The sequence below is a fragment of the Peromyscus eremicus genome, chromosome 8a (genome assembly GCF_949786415.1).
Source record: "Peromyscus eremicus chromosome 8a, PerEre_H2_v1, whole genome shotgun sequence".
Classification (NCBI taxonomy): domain Eukaryota; kingdom Metazoa; phylum Chordata; class Mammalia; order Rodentia; family Cricetidae; genus Peromyscus; species Peromyscus eremicus.
This window is the reverse complement of record NC_081423.1, coordinates 83,837,561-83,853,294: the sequence shown is the minus strand read 5'-3', so window position 1 is coordinate 83,853,294 and position 15,734 is coordinate 83,837,561. Positions and strand designations below refer to the sequence as shown.

The 15,734-nt window shown below is 41.6% G+C and overlaps 1 protein-coding gene across 1 annotated transcript in view; it reads left to right on the top strand.

Annotated features, from left to right (window-relative positions):
* Positions 1-15,734, top strand: part of Brca1 (BRCA1 DNA repair associated) — a 73,743-nt gene that overhangs the window by 4,015 nt on the left and 53,994 nt on the right. The window contains exons 2-4 of the mRNA XM_059271850.1: positions 6,306-6,359; positions 12,396-12,473; positions 14,307-14,395. Coding sequence (XP_059127833.1) covers positions 6,306-6,359; positions 12,396-12,473; positions 14,307-14,395 — 221 coding nt within the window. The remainder of the gene's footprint in view (positions 1-6,305; positions 6,360-12,395; positions 12,474-14,306; positions 14,396-15,734) is intronic.

Below are 15,734 nucleotides of genomic sequence, written 5' to 3'. Positions count from 1 at the left end.
TCTCTGTCTATAGTCTTTTGATTCATATAATTACCTGGCTTGAAAATCTTGATTCTTTGTTTGTTCCTTTTTCTTTTTCATTTTGAGATAGGATTTCTCTGTGTGACAGCTCTGGCTGTCCTAGAGCTCACTCTGTAGACTAGGCTGGCCTCGAACTCAGAGATCTTCCTGCCTCTGCCTTTAGAGTGCTGGAATTAAAGACAAGCACTACCACTACCGCTGCCCAGCTGAAAATCTTGATTCTTGAGGCTTGATTTTTTTTTTGGTTTTTCGAGACAGGGTTTCTCTCTGTAGTTTTGGTGTCTGTCCTGGAACTCGCTCTGTAGCCTAGGCTGGCCTCGAACTCACAAGAGATCCACCTGCCTCTGCCTCCCGAGTGCTGAGATCAAAGGCATGTGCCACCACTGCCCAGCAGTTTATGTTATCTTTAGTAGTATCTAGGATATAGTAGGCACTCAATAAATTAAGTTGGTTTTTGCCTTAAAAATTTTTTTTAAATTGTTTTTTGGCTTTTTAGATACAGGGTCTTACTGTGCAGCTCTGGCTATCCTGGAATTCACTATGTAGACCAAGCTGGCTTTGAAGTCACAAAGATCGTCTTACCTCTGCCTGTTAAGTGCTGGAATTAAAAGCATGTACCTCCACACCCTGCTTAAATTAGTTCTCAATAGTTTATATATTTATTTTGGTGCTGAGGGTTGATTTGGGAACTCTTGTATACTATGTGTATGCTCTACCTTGATCTATACCCAGCCCTATTTCTTTCTTTCTTCCTTTCTTTTCTGGACAGGGTCTCACTATGTAGACCAGACTGACCTTGAACTCATAGAGTTCTGTCTAACTCTACTGGGTTTAAAGGCATGTGCCACTATGCTCAGCTTTCAGATCTTTTTTAAAAAATACATTGTTATCAGGCCACAGCATTCAGAAATAGAGGGCTGGAGAGATGTCCCAGTGGGTAAAGCTTTTGTAGTGAAAGCACAGAGGCTGGAGTTTCGGTCCCTAGCACCCACCTAAGTGCCAAGTGGGTGTAGCAACCTACCTAGAATCCTAGTGCTTGGTCCACAGAAGCAGGATGCTCGGAGCAAGCTAGCTAGCTAGACTGGCCACATTAGTGAGCTCTGGGTTCAAGTGAAAGACCCGCTTCAATGTTTAAGGTAGAAAGCAAGGAAGACAGCCAACGTCACTCTGGAGCCTCCACATGCATACACACATGTCAAGACACTAAAAAATCAATAATTGATTAGTTGTATTTATTTTGAAGTTTTCTTTATTTTTTGTTTTTGTTTGTTTGTTTGTTTGTTTTTAATGTATGCAGGAGCTTCATCTGCATGTATGCCTGCAGACCAGAGGAGGGCATCAGATTGTGAGTTGCCATGTGGGTGCTGAGAGTTGAACTCAGAACCTCTGGAAGAGCAGCCAGTGCTCTTAACTGCTGAGCCATCTCTCCAGTTCCCAGTTGTACCTTTTTTTTTTTTTTTTTCATTTACCTTTGATGGGTACATTGAAGTAAATTTGCCTCCGTGCATCATGGGGTTGTTATTTATGTTTGGAGTCAAGTTAATACGATTAAGGAAGATATGAGTTTTCAGAGACAAGATTTGAAAAGTGCTAGCCTCTCTACTCTCAACATTGCAGCTAAACAAAACCAAGACCTAATGGGATTTACAACCAAATCTATGAAATATCGGAGCCACAGAGGCAGAAATAACATTGCAAGAGAAAGATTGGTTTTGAAAAGCCTAAACTTACTGGGGATAATTACAAACAGTGATCAAAAAGTCTTCAATAATGTGGCATTTGGGTCCATTTATTTTACGTTCCCACGGGACTCAGTCATAAAAATGTAATGTTCTTTCTCATTCTGGCAAATTAAACCATCAGTTAAAAATTCAGATACATAAAAACTAAAGATGAAGAAAGCAAGCGACTGCTCCATTTTCCTCTCTGTTACTCGGTGTCTCAGCTTCCTGCTGCACTTTCTTCTCCTTTTCCTTGATGGGCCTCAAAGGTCTTGGTCCTCCTACCTCAGCTTCCAAAGGCTGGACTTAGCGTGTGCCACCACCTCTGCCTGGCCACTATGGTCATTTTTAAAGCTTAAGGTCATTTATATGGAATGTTCTAGATTGGGACTGAGCCTGTTGCTGTGTTAGTTTTCCTGCTGTTCTTAGGACTGAACTGAAGGCCTTTCTGTGGTGTGCTGCATTACACCTACAGTCCCAACCTGGAGGATTTTGTTATGGAAACCCTCCTCTCCTGTGTGTTAACAAGAATTGAATCCAATACCTGATATATACTCTATTGCTGGATATTGCCCCCAGCCCATGCAGTTCTTAGTGATAACTGGTTATGACTAAAAACTGTTACTTGGAGCCCTTAATTTTAATCCCAGCTATTGGGAGGCAGAGGCAGGGGGATCTCTGAATTTGAGGCCAGTCTGGTCTACATAGCGAATTCCTAGACCGCCAGGGCTACATAGAAGCCATGTCTCAAAAAAAAAAAAAAAAACCCAAACAAAAACAGAAACAAAAAACAAAAACTCAAAACAACAACTAGAAAAAGTAAAACGTACTGGGAGAGACGGCTCAGTGGTTAAGAGCACTGGCTGCTCCTCCAGAGGCCCTGAGTTCAATTCCCAGCAACCACATGGTGGCTCACAACCATCTGTAACGAGATCTGGTGCCCTCTTCTGGTGTGCAACTACATGCAGGCAGAACACTGTATACATAGTAAATAAATCTTAAAAGAAAAGAAAAGAAAAGAAAAAAGAAAACAAAGTAAGTTGTTCCTTGGGGTAGCTGTAGTTCTTAGGTCTCCTGCACTGGTATTCCCTCTGTCCCTAAATTATTTGAGAGTAGCAGCTTTATTTTTATTTTCAGGGTGGGAGTTTGAAGGTGGGGTCTTAGGATGTCTCCAAATTCTGTGCTCATGTGGTCTTCCCACCTCAGCCTCCCCATGTTTCTGGAACCACTTACATGCACTGCTACATCTAGCTCAGTTGGCAGTTCCTTGTGGTAATTGTAGCTCTTTTTACCTTTTGTTGTTGTTGTTTTCAAGACAGGGTTTCTCTGTAACAGTTCTGGCTATCCTGGAACTCACTCTGTAGACCAGGCTGGCTTGAACTCAGAGATCTGCCTGCCTCTGCCTCCTGAGTGCTGGGATTAAAGGCATGGGCCACCACCGCCCGACTCTTTTTGCTTTTTTAAATGTTTTGTACCTGGTAGTTTATTGTTTTTTTTTCAAACCTAAACCTAACTTCTTTCCCCAGTGATTTATTCTGCTAAAGCTCAAACTACAACTACTCAGTAGGCTGAAAATACTACATGGCATGCAAAGTGTTTGAGACATTTGAATTTTATAGTAAACATTTACTCTTATCAGAAGCTAGAAGAGAAACATTTTAAGTTTTTTTCATTTTCATTCCTATTCATCTTCAAGCTCTTCTACAGCAGTCACTACCTTTTTACATATGGGAGTTTTCATCTGTTCAGAGTTAGTGTTTACAGTGTGTTTATATAGCTTGGATCGTAATTACCATACTGAAATATAATTATTTCAGAATTGAGTCAGTGGTGAGAATGAAAGCCATCTGGTATCATGACTCAATCCAATTTCTCTTTTACTAAGAACTTTCTTTGGTGTCTAGCTTGTCTCAGAAATATGATCTAGTAACAAATCAGCCTCCTTTGTTGGGATTGTGTTCTCGCAGTAGCCCCAGATGACTGCCAAGGTGAAAACTGAGGTTCAGGTAGAAAGCTTGGCCTGAGGTTGTTCTGCCCATACAGACAGAGCTGGTAGTATAAGCCGGCCTTCAGACTTAGTCAGGTATGTTCATTGCTCTTTGCGTCTTCAGGTTTCCATGACCAGAAGAATTTCATTATTAAGCCCTTTACAGCAGGCTCTTCCATCCCAGCCTTTCCTGTGATTGTTTTCTACATTTAACTCAAGGATTGTATTTCACACCAGCAAGTTACCTCTTCTTTAATGTCTTACATTAGCTTTACCACCAGAACTCAGTGTGTATAGCTCAAGCAGAATAAAGCTAAGGACAAAATAGACAAGTTTCCTGCCCATCTGGTCTCCCAGCTACCTCTCTCCTCTACTGTAGGCCTCCATCATTCTGTCTCCGCACACTGGCCTTGCACACACACCAGGCGTGGTCCTGCTCAGCTCAGCTTCCTGCTCTCTCTCCAGTTACTGCATAGCTTGTTTCCTTACGTAACTCAGCTGTCCTCCAGTGTCCCTTCCTCATTCATGCATTTTATTGCCACTCTATATATACCCACCAACCGCATCTCACTCTGTGTCCTTTTGTCCTGCTTGGTTTTTTTCTTTAACACATTTCTCCTTCTGGATGATAGTACATGCAGTTCATTTTCCTATTTTATTTGTGCAAATGCTTGAACTTTCTCATATTCAGTTAAAAAGGCAATTCCAAACCATGTCTTTAATGCCAACATTCAGGAAGCAGAGGCAGGCAGATTTCTGTGATTTCGAGGCTAGCCTGGTCTACAAAGTGAGTTCCAGGACAGCCATAGCTATTACACAGAGAAAGCCTGTCTCAAAAAACACCAACAACAAAGACAATCCCATGCCAAAACACGAGCTGTGGGGTGAGCTGGTGAGATGGCTCAGCAGGGAAAAGCTCTTACTGCCATGCCTACCAATCTGGGTCTGATCCTCAGGACCCACACATGGTTCTCTGACCTCCACATGTGTGGACCACGGCAAGTGCACACTCTCACATTGCCCAATACACACACAGTAAATAAATACATTTTAGTTTGTTTGTTTTTCAAGACAGGGATTCTCTATGTAGCCCTGCCTGTCCTGGAACTCACTCTGTAGACCAGGCCGGCCTCAAGCTCACAGAGATCCACCTGCCTCTGCTTCCCAAGTGCTGGGATTAAAGGTGTGCACCGCTGCCACCTGGCTCTTTTTTTTTTTTTTTTCAAGGTTTTGTGTGTGTATGTTACATGTGTTCGGGTTCCTGGAGAGGCCAGGAAAATGTATCAGGTCCTTTAGAGCTGTAGTTGCTGACAGTTATGAGCCACGTGATGTGGGTTCTAGGAACTGGTCAGATCCTCTGGAAGAGTAGCAAGTGCTATTAAGTGCTGAGCCATCTTTCCAGCCACTGATTTGATTTTTTTTTTTTTTGGAGACAATTTTATGTGGCCTAAGCTGGCTTTGAACTTGCTTTGTAGCTAAGGATGACCTTGAACTCTTCATTCTCTAGCTTCTATTTCTCAAGTTCTAGAACTGTGGGGATGCATTACCACACTATGAACAAATTTAGTTGTTTGTAGAGTTTAGTTAAGATTCAGGATATGCACTCAAAATGCTGGCTGAAAGAGTGAAAATAACCAATATGAAAGCTTGTGTGTGCAGGGTCGAGGGAGGTTGTCAAACCCAGGGTCTTGAACATGCTGGGGAAATGCTCTACCTTTGAGCTACATTCCCAACCTAGCTAATCTTTTAAATGCTAATAGTAATATACAGCATTGAAAAGATCAGTATTTCTAGTATGGTTTCAGAATGTTCAGTGAAAGGATCGTTTGTTTGCTTGTTTGTTTTCTTTGTTTTGTTTGGGACAGGGTCTCAATGTGGAGATCTACTGATCTGGAACTCTCAGGATAGATCTGCCTGCTTTTGCCTCTACAGGGCTGGAGGCTCCACCACACCCAGCAAGATCATACTTTCTCCTGTGTTCCTTGATCCTAGCATGGCAGACCTCTAATATTAAATTGTCCTGAATCGGGGCTGGAGAAATGGCTAAGCAGTTAAGAGCACTTGCTGCTCTTCCAGAGGTCCTGAGTTCAATTCCCAGCAACCACATGGTGGCTCACAACCATCCATAATGAGATCTGGTGCCCTCTTCTGGCCTGCAAGCATACATGCAGGCAGAACACTGTATACATAATAAATAAATAAATCTTTATAAAAAAAAAATTGTCCTGAACCAGTGGTTCTCAACCTTCCTAATGCTGCGACCCTTTAATACGGCTCCTCATGTTTGGGTGACCCTCAACCATAAAATAATTTCATTGCTACTCAATAACTGTAATTTTGCTACTGTTGTGAATCATAATGTAAGTATCTGTGTTTTCCAATGGTCTTTGGTGACCCTTGTGAAAGGGTCACTTGACCCCCAGGTGGAGAGAAACTCTTCTGAATCTATACTCGGTCTCAGTTATAGCAACTTAAAGCTGAATCTCTACTTAAAAAAAAAACAGTTGCTTCTAAACAACGGAATTAACCTCATGTATTTCCTCTCCTCTTTTCTTCTTGTCCCTGTACTTGTCTAGTTTGGAACTGATCAAAGAGCCTATTTCCACAAAGTGCGACCACATATTTTGCAAGTAAGTGAACAGTTTTGTAGATCCATTATTAGCTTTTGTTTGTGTTCTTCGTTACACAGCTTTTTAGAGGTGTTTGTTTCTTCAGTTAAATGACAAAAAACAAACTCGTTATTCTTCCTCGAGGGGTACTCATGAAATCATCATATGTATTGGCCTTAGCCATAGTAATTGGTAATTTTTTTTATATAATTTATTTAAATTTATTTTATGTACATTGGTGTGAAGGTGTCAGATCCCCTGGAACTGGAGTTACAGACAGTTGTGAGCTGCCATGTGGGTGCTGGGAATTGAACCCGGGTCCTCTGGAAGAGTAGCCAGTGCTCCTAACCGCAGAGCCATCTCTCCAGCCCCTAATTGGTAAAATTTTGACATTGCTTATCTGTGTATAAAGAATCATGTGAAGGCAACTGTTTAGTTTGCTTTTGGTGTGCAAGAGTGAATGTAGACTGAAAGCATTGTGAAATAAACAAATTACGTTCAGCATTTGCATTTCTGTTCATTCCTATATGTCCTGCTCTTCCCACTAAGAAGGTAGGTGCAGTGTTTGCCTACTTCATGATGCTGGTGAAGATGGGGATCTGAACACTGTCTGTTTAGGCTACAGTCCATTCCTATCGATGATTCAAGTTACACGTGGTCCTCCATATCTAGAGGTTATGTGTTGGTTGAGCCAACCAACCATGGGTTGAAAATATTCAGGAACAGATTGTGTTTACATTGAATATATGCAGAACTTTTCTTTTCATTCTTCTCTAAACAATAAAAGTCATAAACATGTTTCATATAGTTAAAAATAATTAGTGTGTGTGTCTGTTTATGTGAATGTGTGCGTGCGTGCGTGCGTGCGTGCGTGCGTGCGTGCGTGCGTGCGTACCCATGGAGGCCAGGAGAGAGTGTTGGATCTCCTAGAGTTGGAGTTACAGACAGTTGTGAGCTGCCACATAAGGGTGCTGAGAACCAGACTCAGGTCCTCTGGAAGAACAGCAAGTGCTCTGAACCACTGGACTATCTTTCTGGCCCTTTCATTTATATATTATTGTATTAGATATTTTAAGTAAACTCTATCTTTTTATGTAAGGGGATTGAGTGTTCAAAGAGTTTGGTATCCCTGGGACCCATTCTGAGGGTGACTATTAAGAATTTTGTCCTTTTTGTTATTTGTTTGAGCAGTTCCCGATGGTGTTACCGTTTACCCGTCGGAAATTCCAAATGAGAACTAAGGGGCTAAGTTGCAGCTGTTGGCAGAGTTACTTTCATCTGAGCAGTTTCCAGAACAGTCCACATTCCTGGGCTCCTGGCTCTGTCTGCGACTTCCTTGGTGGTGTTCCGTGCCTTCTGATCCTTTGTCTTTGTTTGTGTCAGGGTCTCTTCCTAAAGGAGACTGTCTTCCCTAGGAGTGTTTTGTTCTCTCTTTCCTTTTGTTGTTGTTGTTTTATTTTCTCTTGTTTTTTGAGACTCTCCTCTATGTATCCCTGTAACCGTGAACTCACCGTGTAGACCAGACTGGCTTTGCACTTACTGTGGTCCTCCTGCTTCTGCCTCCTAGATACTGAGAGTACAGATGTGGGTCAACACATCTTGCTGTATGTTGCCTTTGAAATGAAAATATTTAAGCCAAACCTGATGGCTTACACCTTGCCTTAGTTACTATTGCTGTGAGGAAACACTGTAACCAAGGCAAATTATAGAAGGAAGCATTTAACTGGAGCTTGCAGTTCCAGAGGGATAGGAGTCCACCACTTTGTCATGGCAAGGAGTGTGGCAGTCCGTAGGAAGGCGTGGTGCTGGAACAGCAGCTGAGAGCTCAATGGAAGGTCCAAGAATCCAGTAGTTTTCCAGTCCACAAGGCTGGATGTCTGAGCTGGTCTTCAGTATACACCAGAATCCTGAAGAAGTAGGCTCTAATGCCAGTGAAGTAATAGACTTTATCGAGAGCAAGCAGACAAGCAAAAAGAGAAGCAAGCTTCCTTCTCTGTCCTTTATATAGGCTGCCAGCGGGAGGTGTGCCCAGATTAAAGGTGGATCTTCCCGCTTCAAATAATTTAATTGAGAAGAAAAAAATCCCTCATATATGTACCTAACTATTTGGGTTTTAGTTAATTCCAGATGTAGTGAAGTTGATCTCCAAGAATAGCCATCACACCTGGGCTACATAGTGAGTTCAGGCCAGCCTGGATTAGAGAGTAAGACTCTGTCTCAGAAAGGAAAGACAGAGGAGGTGGAAGGGAAAGAGAAAGAATTTATTTTATTTGTGTGAGTGTTTTGCCTGCCTGTATGACCATGCACCATGTGTGTGTCTGGTACCCATGAAGGCCAGAAGGTGTTGGATCCCTGGAAATGGAATTAGAGCTGGTTGTGAGCTGCCATGTGGGTCCTGAGACTTGAACCCAGATCCTGGAAGAGCAGCTAGTGCTCTTAACTTCTGAGCCCTCTCGCCAGCCCTCTTTCTGAACTCTTATTCTTGCCATCCTTCTCTCTCCAGTAGCATCCCTAGGTTTATTTCCACTGCCTTTTACTCTCATGTCACCTCACTGGTTTACCTACTTTCCCAAGTGTCCCGATGGTTCTTCAGCCACTTCTCCCTGGCCATGGTCCAAGGCAACATAGCTATGTGATTCTGCTTCGAGAAGTGTACATTTAAAGAAAATAATGGACCCAGCACTCAGACATGTGGATCCTTGTAGCCAGGCTGGTCTACACAGAGAAACCTTGTCTTTGGGGGGAAAAAAAGAAAGTAATAATGGAAATAAGAATTCATTGTTGTTGGCTTCTATATCTGTGCTTTTTAGACTATATATTGTGTAAGTTTTTTTTTTTCTTTTCCCCCTTGGGTTTTTTGTTTTGTTTTTTTGAGACAGGGTTTCACTATGTAGGCCTGGCTGCCCTGGAACTCACTTTTTAGACCAGTATCGTCTCCGAATGCTGGGACTAAAGGCATGGGCCACCACCACCCAGCTGTACCTTTCTTTTATTTAAAAAAATTTTTTTTAATTATGTGTACACTCTAGTATCATGTGGAGTATGTATGCATGAGTGCAGATGCCCATGGAGGCCAGAAAAGGGTGTTGAGTCCCTTGGAATAGAAGTTCCAGGCTGGGTGGTGGTGGCGCACGCCTTTAATCCCAGCACTAGGGAGGCAGAGCCAGGCGGATCTCTGTGAGTTTGAGGCCAGCCTGGACTACCAAGTGAGTTCCAGGAAAGGCACAAAGCTACACAGAGAAACCCTGTCTCGAAAAAACCAAAAAAAAAAAAAAAAAAAGAAGTTCCAGACAGGCTCGTTGGCGGTGGCACACACCTTTAGTCCCAGCACTCGGGAGGCAGAGGCAGGCAGATCTCTGTGAGTTCGAGACCAGCCTGGTCTACAGAGGGAGATCCAGGATAGGTACCAAAACTACACAGAGAAACCCTGTCTTGGAAAAACAGAAAAACAAAAAATAAGTTCCAGGCAGATGTGAGTGCTGGGAACTGAACTCAGGTCCTCCTTAAGAGCAGTACAAGCTCTTATTACTGAGCCATTTTTCCAGCCCCCTTATTGGTGTTATTGGGACATGATGGGAACAATCTCAGATAGAACTAATTTGAAGAAATAGTCTATCTACTGGGGCATGTCTTTATCCGTTATATCTTGTTCGTGGTTCTTTCCCTCTCCCTGTATTGTCTGCCTGCTGTTCCATACATTCCTGTTGCCTTGATATTGCCGCCTTGCTTCTGGCTCAAAACACTGGAGCCAGCCGGGAACTGAAATTGTGAGCCAAAACTTTTGCTCCTTTTGAGCTGTTTCTCGTAGGTATTTGTCACAGTGACAAAAGGTCTGATTTACACAAGCCCAAAAGCCATGTTGGTCCAAGTTTCGTTTAGGCTGACCACCTTGCAGGTGCTCAATGGCTGCTCCAGCTGGTAGCTGTTTATTGGATAGTACAATTCTTACAGCGTAGTTCTCAAAGTGAAGCTTATGGGTCAGCAACAACAGCGTCCTGTAAAAGCTTGCTAGTCTCAGCCCTCTCCTGAATCTACAGAATAAAACATTTAAAATAAAGAATTTAAAATGAAGGAAATCTATGTTAAAAGACTTGGCTGGGACTGGAGAGGTGGCTCAGTGGTTTAGAGCACTGACTGCTCTTCCAGAGGTCCTGAGTTCAATTCCCAGCAACCACATGGTGGCTCACAACCATCTGTAATGAGATCTGGAGCCCTCTTCTGGCCTGCAGATATACATGCAGACAGAATACTGTACACATAATAATAAATAAATTAAAAAAAAAAAGTCTTGGCCATGTGCTACATTTGTCTTCGGGCTCACTATTATAAATGACTTCTCATCTCCTCTAATCTTTGTTGATTCTTTTTAATATCAATATCTGCTTTTTACTTCCATTCAACTCCTCTTCATAATATTATGTCCTTTAAAACAGCAAGGATTTTATTTTGCTTTTGCACTGAATCTCTTACATCTGGAGTTAGTTGTACCAGATGTGTAATGATTATTAGTTGTATGCATGAGTCACTTCCTTTAATTATAACCACTGCATCTCTACTGCTAGTCCACAACCCATTTGGGTTCATTTCTGCTGTGATGTGTGAGAAACTTTTGCTAGGAGGTGGTAGCACACGCCTTTAATCCTAGCACTCAGGGAGACAGAGGCAGGCGGATCTGTGTTCAAGGCCAGCCTGGTCTACAGAGTGAGTTCCAGGACAGGAAGGACTAAACAGAGAAACCCTGTCTTGGAAAACCAAAAAAGTAAAAAAGTGTCACTTTTGAACTGGGGAAATGGCTCATTTGGCAAAGTAACATGTAAAACTGAGGTCTTTATATCCTAAGGATCCAAAAGCTAAGCATGACTGTATTGCACCTGTAATCCCAGTGCTGGGCAGGTGAGACAGGAAGATAACCTGGGGATTGCTGGCCAGCCAGTATAGCCAAATCAACAAAAAAATAGAGTAGAGAATGATTTTAGTAAGAGACCCAACAACCACCTCTGGCCTTCACACGCATGTTTGCGCGCGCGCACACACACACACACGTACCCACCAAGGTGTCTAGCTTCATTTTATATATGGGTATCCAGTTGTTTTGGTGCCCTTAAAAAAAGTTAAACTGTTCTGTTTCTACTGAATAGTTAAAAAAAGTTAAACTGTTCTGTTTCTACTGAATAGTTAAAAAAATTTAAACTGTTCTGTTTCTACTGAATAGTCTTGGTATAGGTGTTAAGAGTAAATAGATGCTATATGTGAATATCGGTGTGTTTCCAGACTCTTAATCTAGTCTACTGATATATGTGTCTGTCTTGCCAGAACCACATTCTCTTTTTTGTTGTTGTTGTTTTGTTTTGTTGGTTTGGGGTTTTGGTTTGGTTTTTTGAGACAGGTTTTTCTCTGTGTAGCCCTGGCTATCCTAAAACTCACTCTGTAGACCAGGCTGGCACTAGACTCATAGATTCACATCCCTCTGCCTCTTGGGTACTAGGATTAAGGGTGTGCCACCATACCTAGCTTCAGAACCATATTATCTTAATTACTGTTATTTCGTAGTGAATCACCTGAGATTTTGTTTACTTAATCCCAGGGAGCAAACCTGGGGCTTGTGCATCCTGGACAAGCCCTTCATTACTGAGATATATGTGTGTGTGTGTGTGTGTGTGTGTGTGTATCCCAGACCCTAGGGGGTGAGCTTTTCAACCGATACAACCATTTCATACTAACTACTTAAGCATTTATATCTGATTATGCAGCATCAAATAATTATGAATATATCATTAAATGTGCTGCATTAATTTTTTAATGTTTTATTTGATCATAACAGTAAGTCATATGCAGGTAAGTTCAGTTTTCATAGGTCATTTCTTATGTGGTTTGATTTTTCTGCTTATGCAGCATCTAAAAATAATTACTGAAAAATCATTGTAATTCACCTATCATTACCCTTTATATGACTCTTAAGGGTAATTATGAAATTATCTTCATGGCTGTTGCTTTGGGGTTGTTCTTTCTGCAAAAGAAAATAAATTGGTTTTTTTTTCCTTTCTTTCTAATTTATAGATTTTGTATGCTGAAACTTCTTAACCAGAAGAAAGGGCCTTCACAATGTCCTTTGTGTAAGAATGAGATAACCAAAAGGTATATAATTTGTGTAGTCATGGGAGATTGGAAGGAACAATGGCATGGGAAAAAGTAGAAATTCATATGTAGGTAATGTTCTTGTAAAACCATTCATCAACAGAAAAATAGACAAAAATGTGTTTGGGGGCTGGAGGTGTGGCTCAGTTGGTAGAGTGCTTGCCTGGTCGGCACAAGGCCTCCGAGTTCAGATGACAGTACCACATAAACCAGGCAAGTGAGACGGCTGAGCAGGTAAAGGCGATATCAGGCCTGATGACCTGAATTTGGTTCCCAAGACCAATGTGATGGAAGGCGAGAACTGACTTTGCAACTTGTCCTCTGGCCTCCAAACATGAACTGTGGTATATATATATACTCTTTCTCTAATTAATCAATTAGTTAGCTAGTAAATTAATCAATTGATTTTTTAAGAATAAGGGCTGGAAAGTTGGTTCAGAGGTTAAAGGCATTTGTAGCTTACAACTATCTATAACTGAGGTCCCAGGAGAATCTTCTGACCTGTGGGCACCAGGCATGCACATGTTGCACACACATGTAGGCAGGCAAGACAGTCTTACAAACAAAATAATAAAAGCAGCCGTGGTTTTGTGCACCTGTAACAGCAGCCCTCAGGAGGTAGAGGATCAGCTTGTGAAGGTTATCCTTGAGTACATAGTGTGTGGGAGGCTAGCCTGGACTGTATGAGACCCTGTTTCAAAAAAAAAAGTGTTTAGCAGACAGATTATTTCTAAAATTATTTCCTTGGACATTTTATGGGACATCTGCTATTAACAAGTATTAGCAACTTAACTTAGTGCCTTGTTTTCCCACCCACATGCTAACTAGCCCCCATCCTGCTTAACTTCCAACACTAAATGAGATCAGGAGCACTTGGCTGGTGTGGCCATAGATGACATATTGTCTTTTCCTACTATTCTGAAAAAACAGAAGAACTCAGATGGAGCTGTGCTATGTATATCATACATCTCTCCTACTACAGTTAGTTCTATTAGGGCAATGCCTTTATCTCTTTTACTAGTACTGTTGTTTCTCCAGTGTTTAGTACATAGTAGGCAGTCAGATATTTAAAGGAGGAACTAGTTATGTTCTACCTAAGCCTAAATCTCTTTGGATTTTGGTGTCTGTTTGATGGAAATCTGAGAAGCAGAGCTAGCAGTGAGGGGTTGGGTTGGGTTGGATTGGGATGTTAAGAATAGTGATTCTTTCTGCTGTTGATATATCTACTCTGTATTTGGGGTAGAATTTTGTGGCAGGGGCAGGTTAAGACAAGGTCGCCTCTCTTTGGCCTTGAAATTACTATGGCTAGCCTCAAATTACAGATCCTCCTGCCTCAGTTAGTGAGCTACTCTGCCTGGTTTTTTGTTTTGTTTGAAAATGTCAAGTAGTCCAGATTGGCCTTGAGCTGACCTCTCTGTCTCTGCCTCTCAAGTGCTGGGATCACAGGCCTGCACAACCATGCCTAGCTCAGGATACTTACGTTAGGCAGTTTTAGGCTTTGGTGGACTATGAGTCACCAAGATATTTTTAAAATCAGTATAGACAAAAAGAGAATGAACACACACACGCACACGCACACACACGCACACGTCAAAGCAAAGTAAGTGTACCCATGAGGTTTTTTTTCCCCCCATGTCAGTGATTCAGTGATTATAATGTGATGCTGCTGGTAGGTCTGTATTTGTATTTACTGTGCTGGAGATCAAATGACTAGTTCTTTGAGTTTGTGCTTTCTGCTATGTTTACAGTAGGAAATCTGTGTTTATATGTCTTTATGTTAGTATGCTTAAAATTAATATTCATGTATGTGCTTCTCAAAAAAATTAATTTCAGGAGCCTGCAAGGAAGTACAAGGTTTGGTCAACTTGTTGAAGAGCTGCTGAAAATGACTGATGCTTTTGAGCTTGACACAGGAATGCAGTGTAAGTGCCGCACGGCCCCAGAGGCAATTCTCAAGGGGCTGGCTGGAAAACTTGAGAAGTTTTTCAAGCTGTTGTATGTGAATAGCTAATAAGACTTTAGTCTGGTTAAAAGTTAAATCTGTGCCTGGGATTATGTTTTATTTATTGCAGGGAGCATGGTTTGGGGCAGGTGTGTCTGTATTTGTGTGGAGCCCAGAGGTCATCTTCAAGCATTGTTCCTCAGGAGCCATCCCCATCGTTTTTTGAGACAAGGTTTCTCACTGGTACATGGTGCTTGCCAATTAGGCTGGGCTGACTGGCCAGGGAGCTCCAGGGAGCCCCAGGGATCCCTTGTGTGCCTTCCCTGGGTCCAGCTTTTTGTTCTAGAGATTTCAGGTGTGATGTTAAGTCATTGGTATGAGATTTCTCCAACTTCTTTATGTGGGCATTTAGTGCTATGAATTTTCCTCTTAGCACTGCTTTCATAGTGTCCCATAAGTTTGGGTATGTTGTACTTTCATTTTCATTGAATCCTAGGAAATCTTTAATTTCTTTATTTCTTCCTTGACCCATTGGTGCTTCAGGTGGGCATTATTCAGTTTCCATGAGATTGTAGGCTTTCTATAGTTTTTGTTGTTGTTGAACTCTAACTTTAAGGCATGGTGGTCCGATAAGATACAGGAGGTAATTTCAATGTTTTTTTATCTGTTGAGATTTGCTTTGTGACCAAGCATGTGGTCAATTTTTGAGAAGGTTCCATGGAGTGCTGAGAAGAAGGTATATTCTTTTGTGTTAGGGTAGAATGTTTTGTAGATATCTATTAAGTCCATTTGAGCCATAACATCTGTTAGGTCCTTTATTTCTCTGTTAAGTTTCAGTCTGGTAGAGTCCTCTGGTGAGAGTGGTTGTTGAAATCTCCCACTACTAGTGTGTGATTTAAGCTTTCGTAATGTTTCTTTTACAAATGTGGGTGCCTTTGTGTTTGGGGCATAAATGTTCAGTATTGAGACTTCATCTTGGTGGATTTTCCCTGTAATAAATATGTAATGTCCTTCCCGATCTCTTTCAATTGATTTTAGTTTGAAGTCTATTTTATTAGATATTAGAGAGCTACACCAGCTTGCTTCTTAAGTCCATTTGATTGGAAAGCCTTTTCCCAGCCTTTTACTCTGAGGTAATGTCTGTCTTTGAAGTTGAGGTGAGTTTCTTGTATGCAGCAGAAGGATGGATCCTGTTTTCTTATTCATTCTGTTAGCCTGTGTCTTTTTATAGGTGAGTTGAGACCATTGATATTGATGGATATTAATGACCAGTGATTGTTAATTCCTGTTATTTTTTGGTGGTAGTGTTGTGTTTTCAT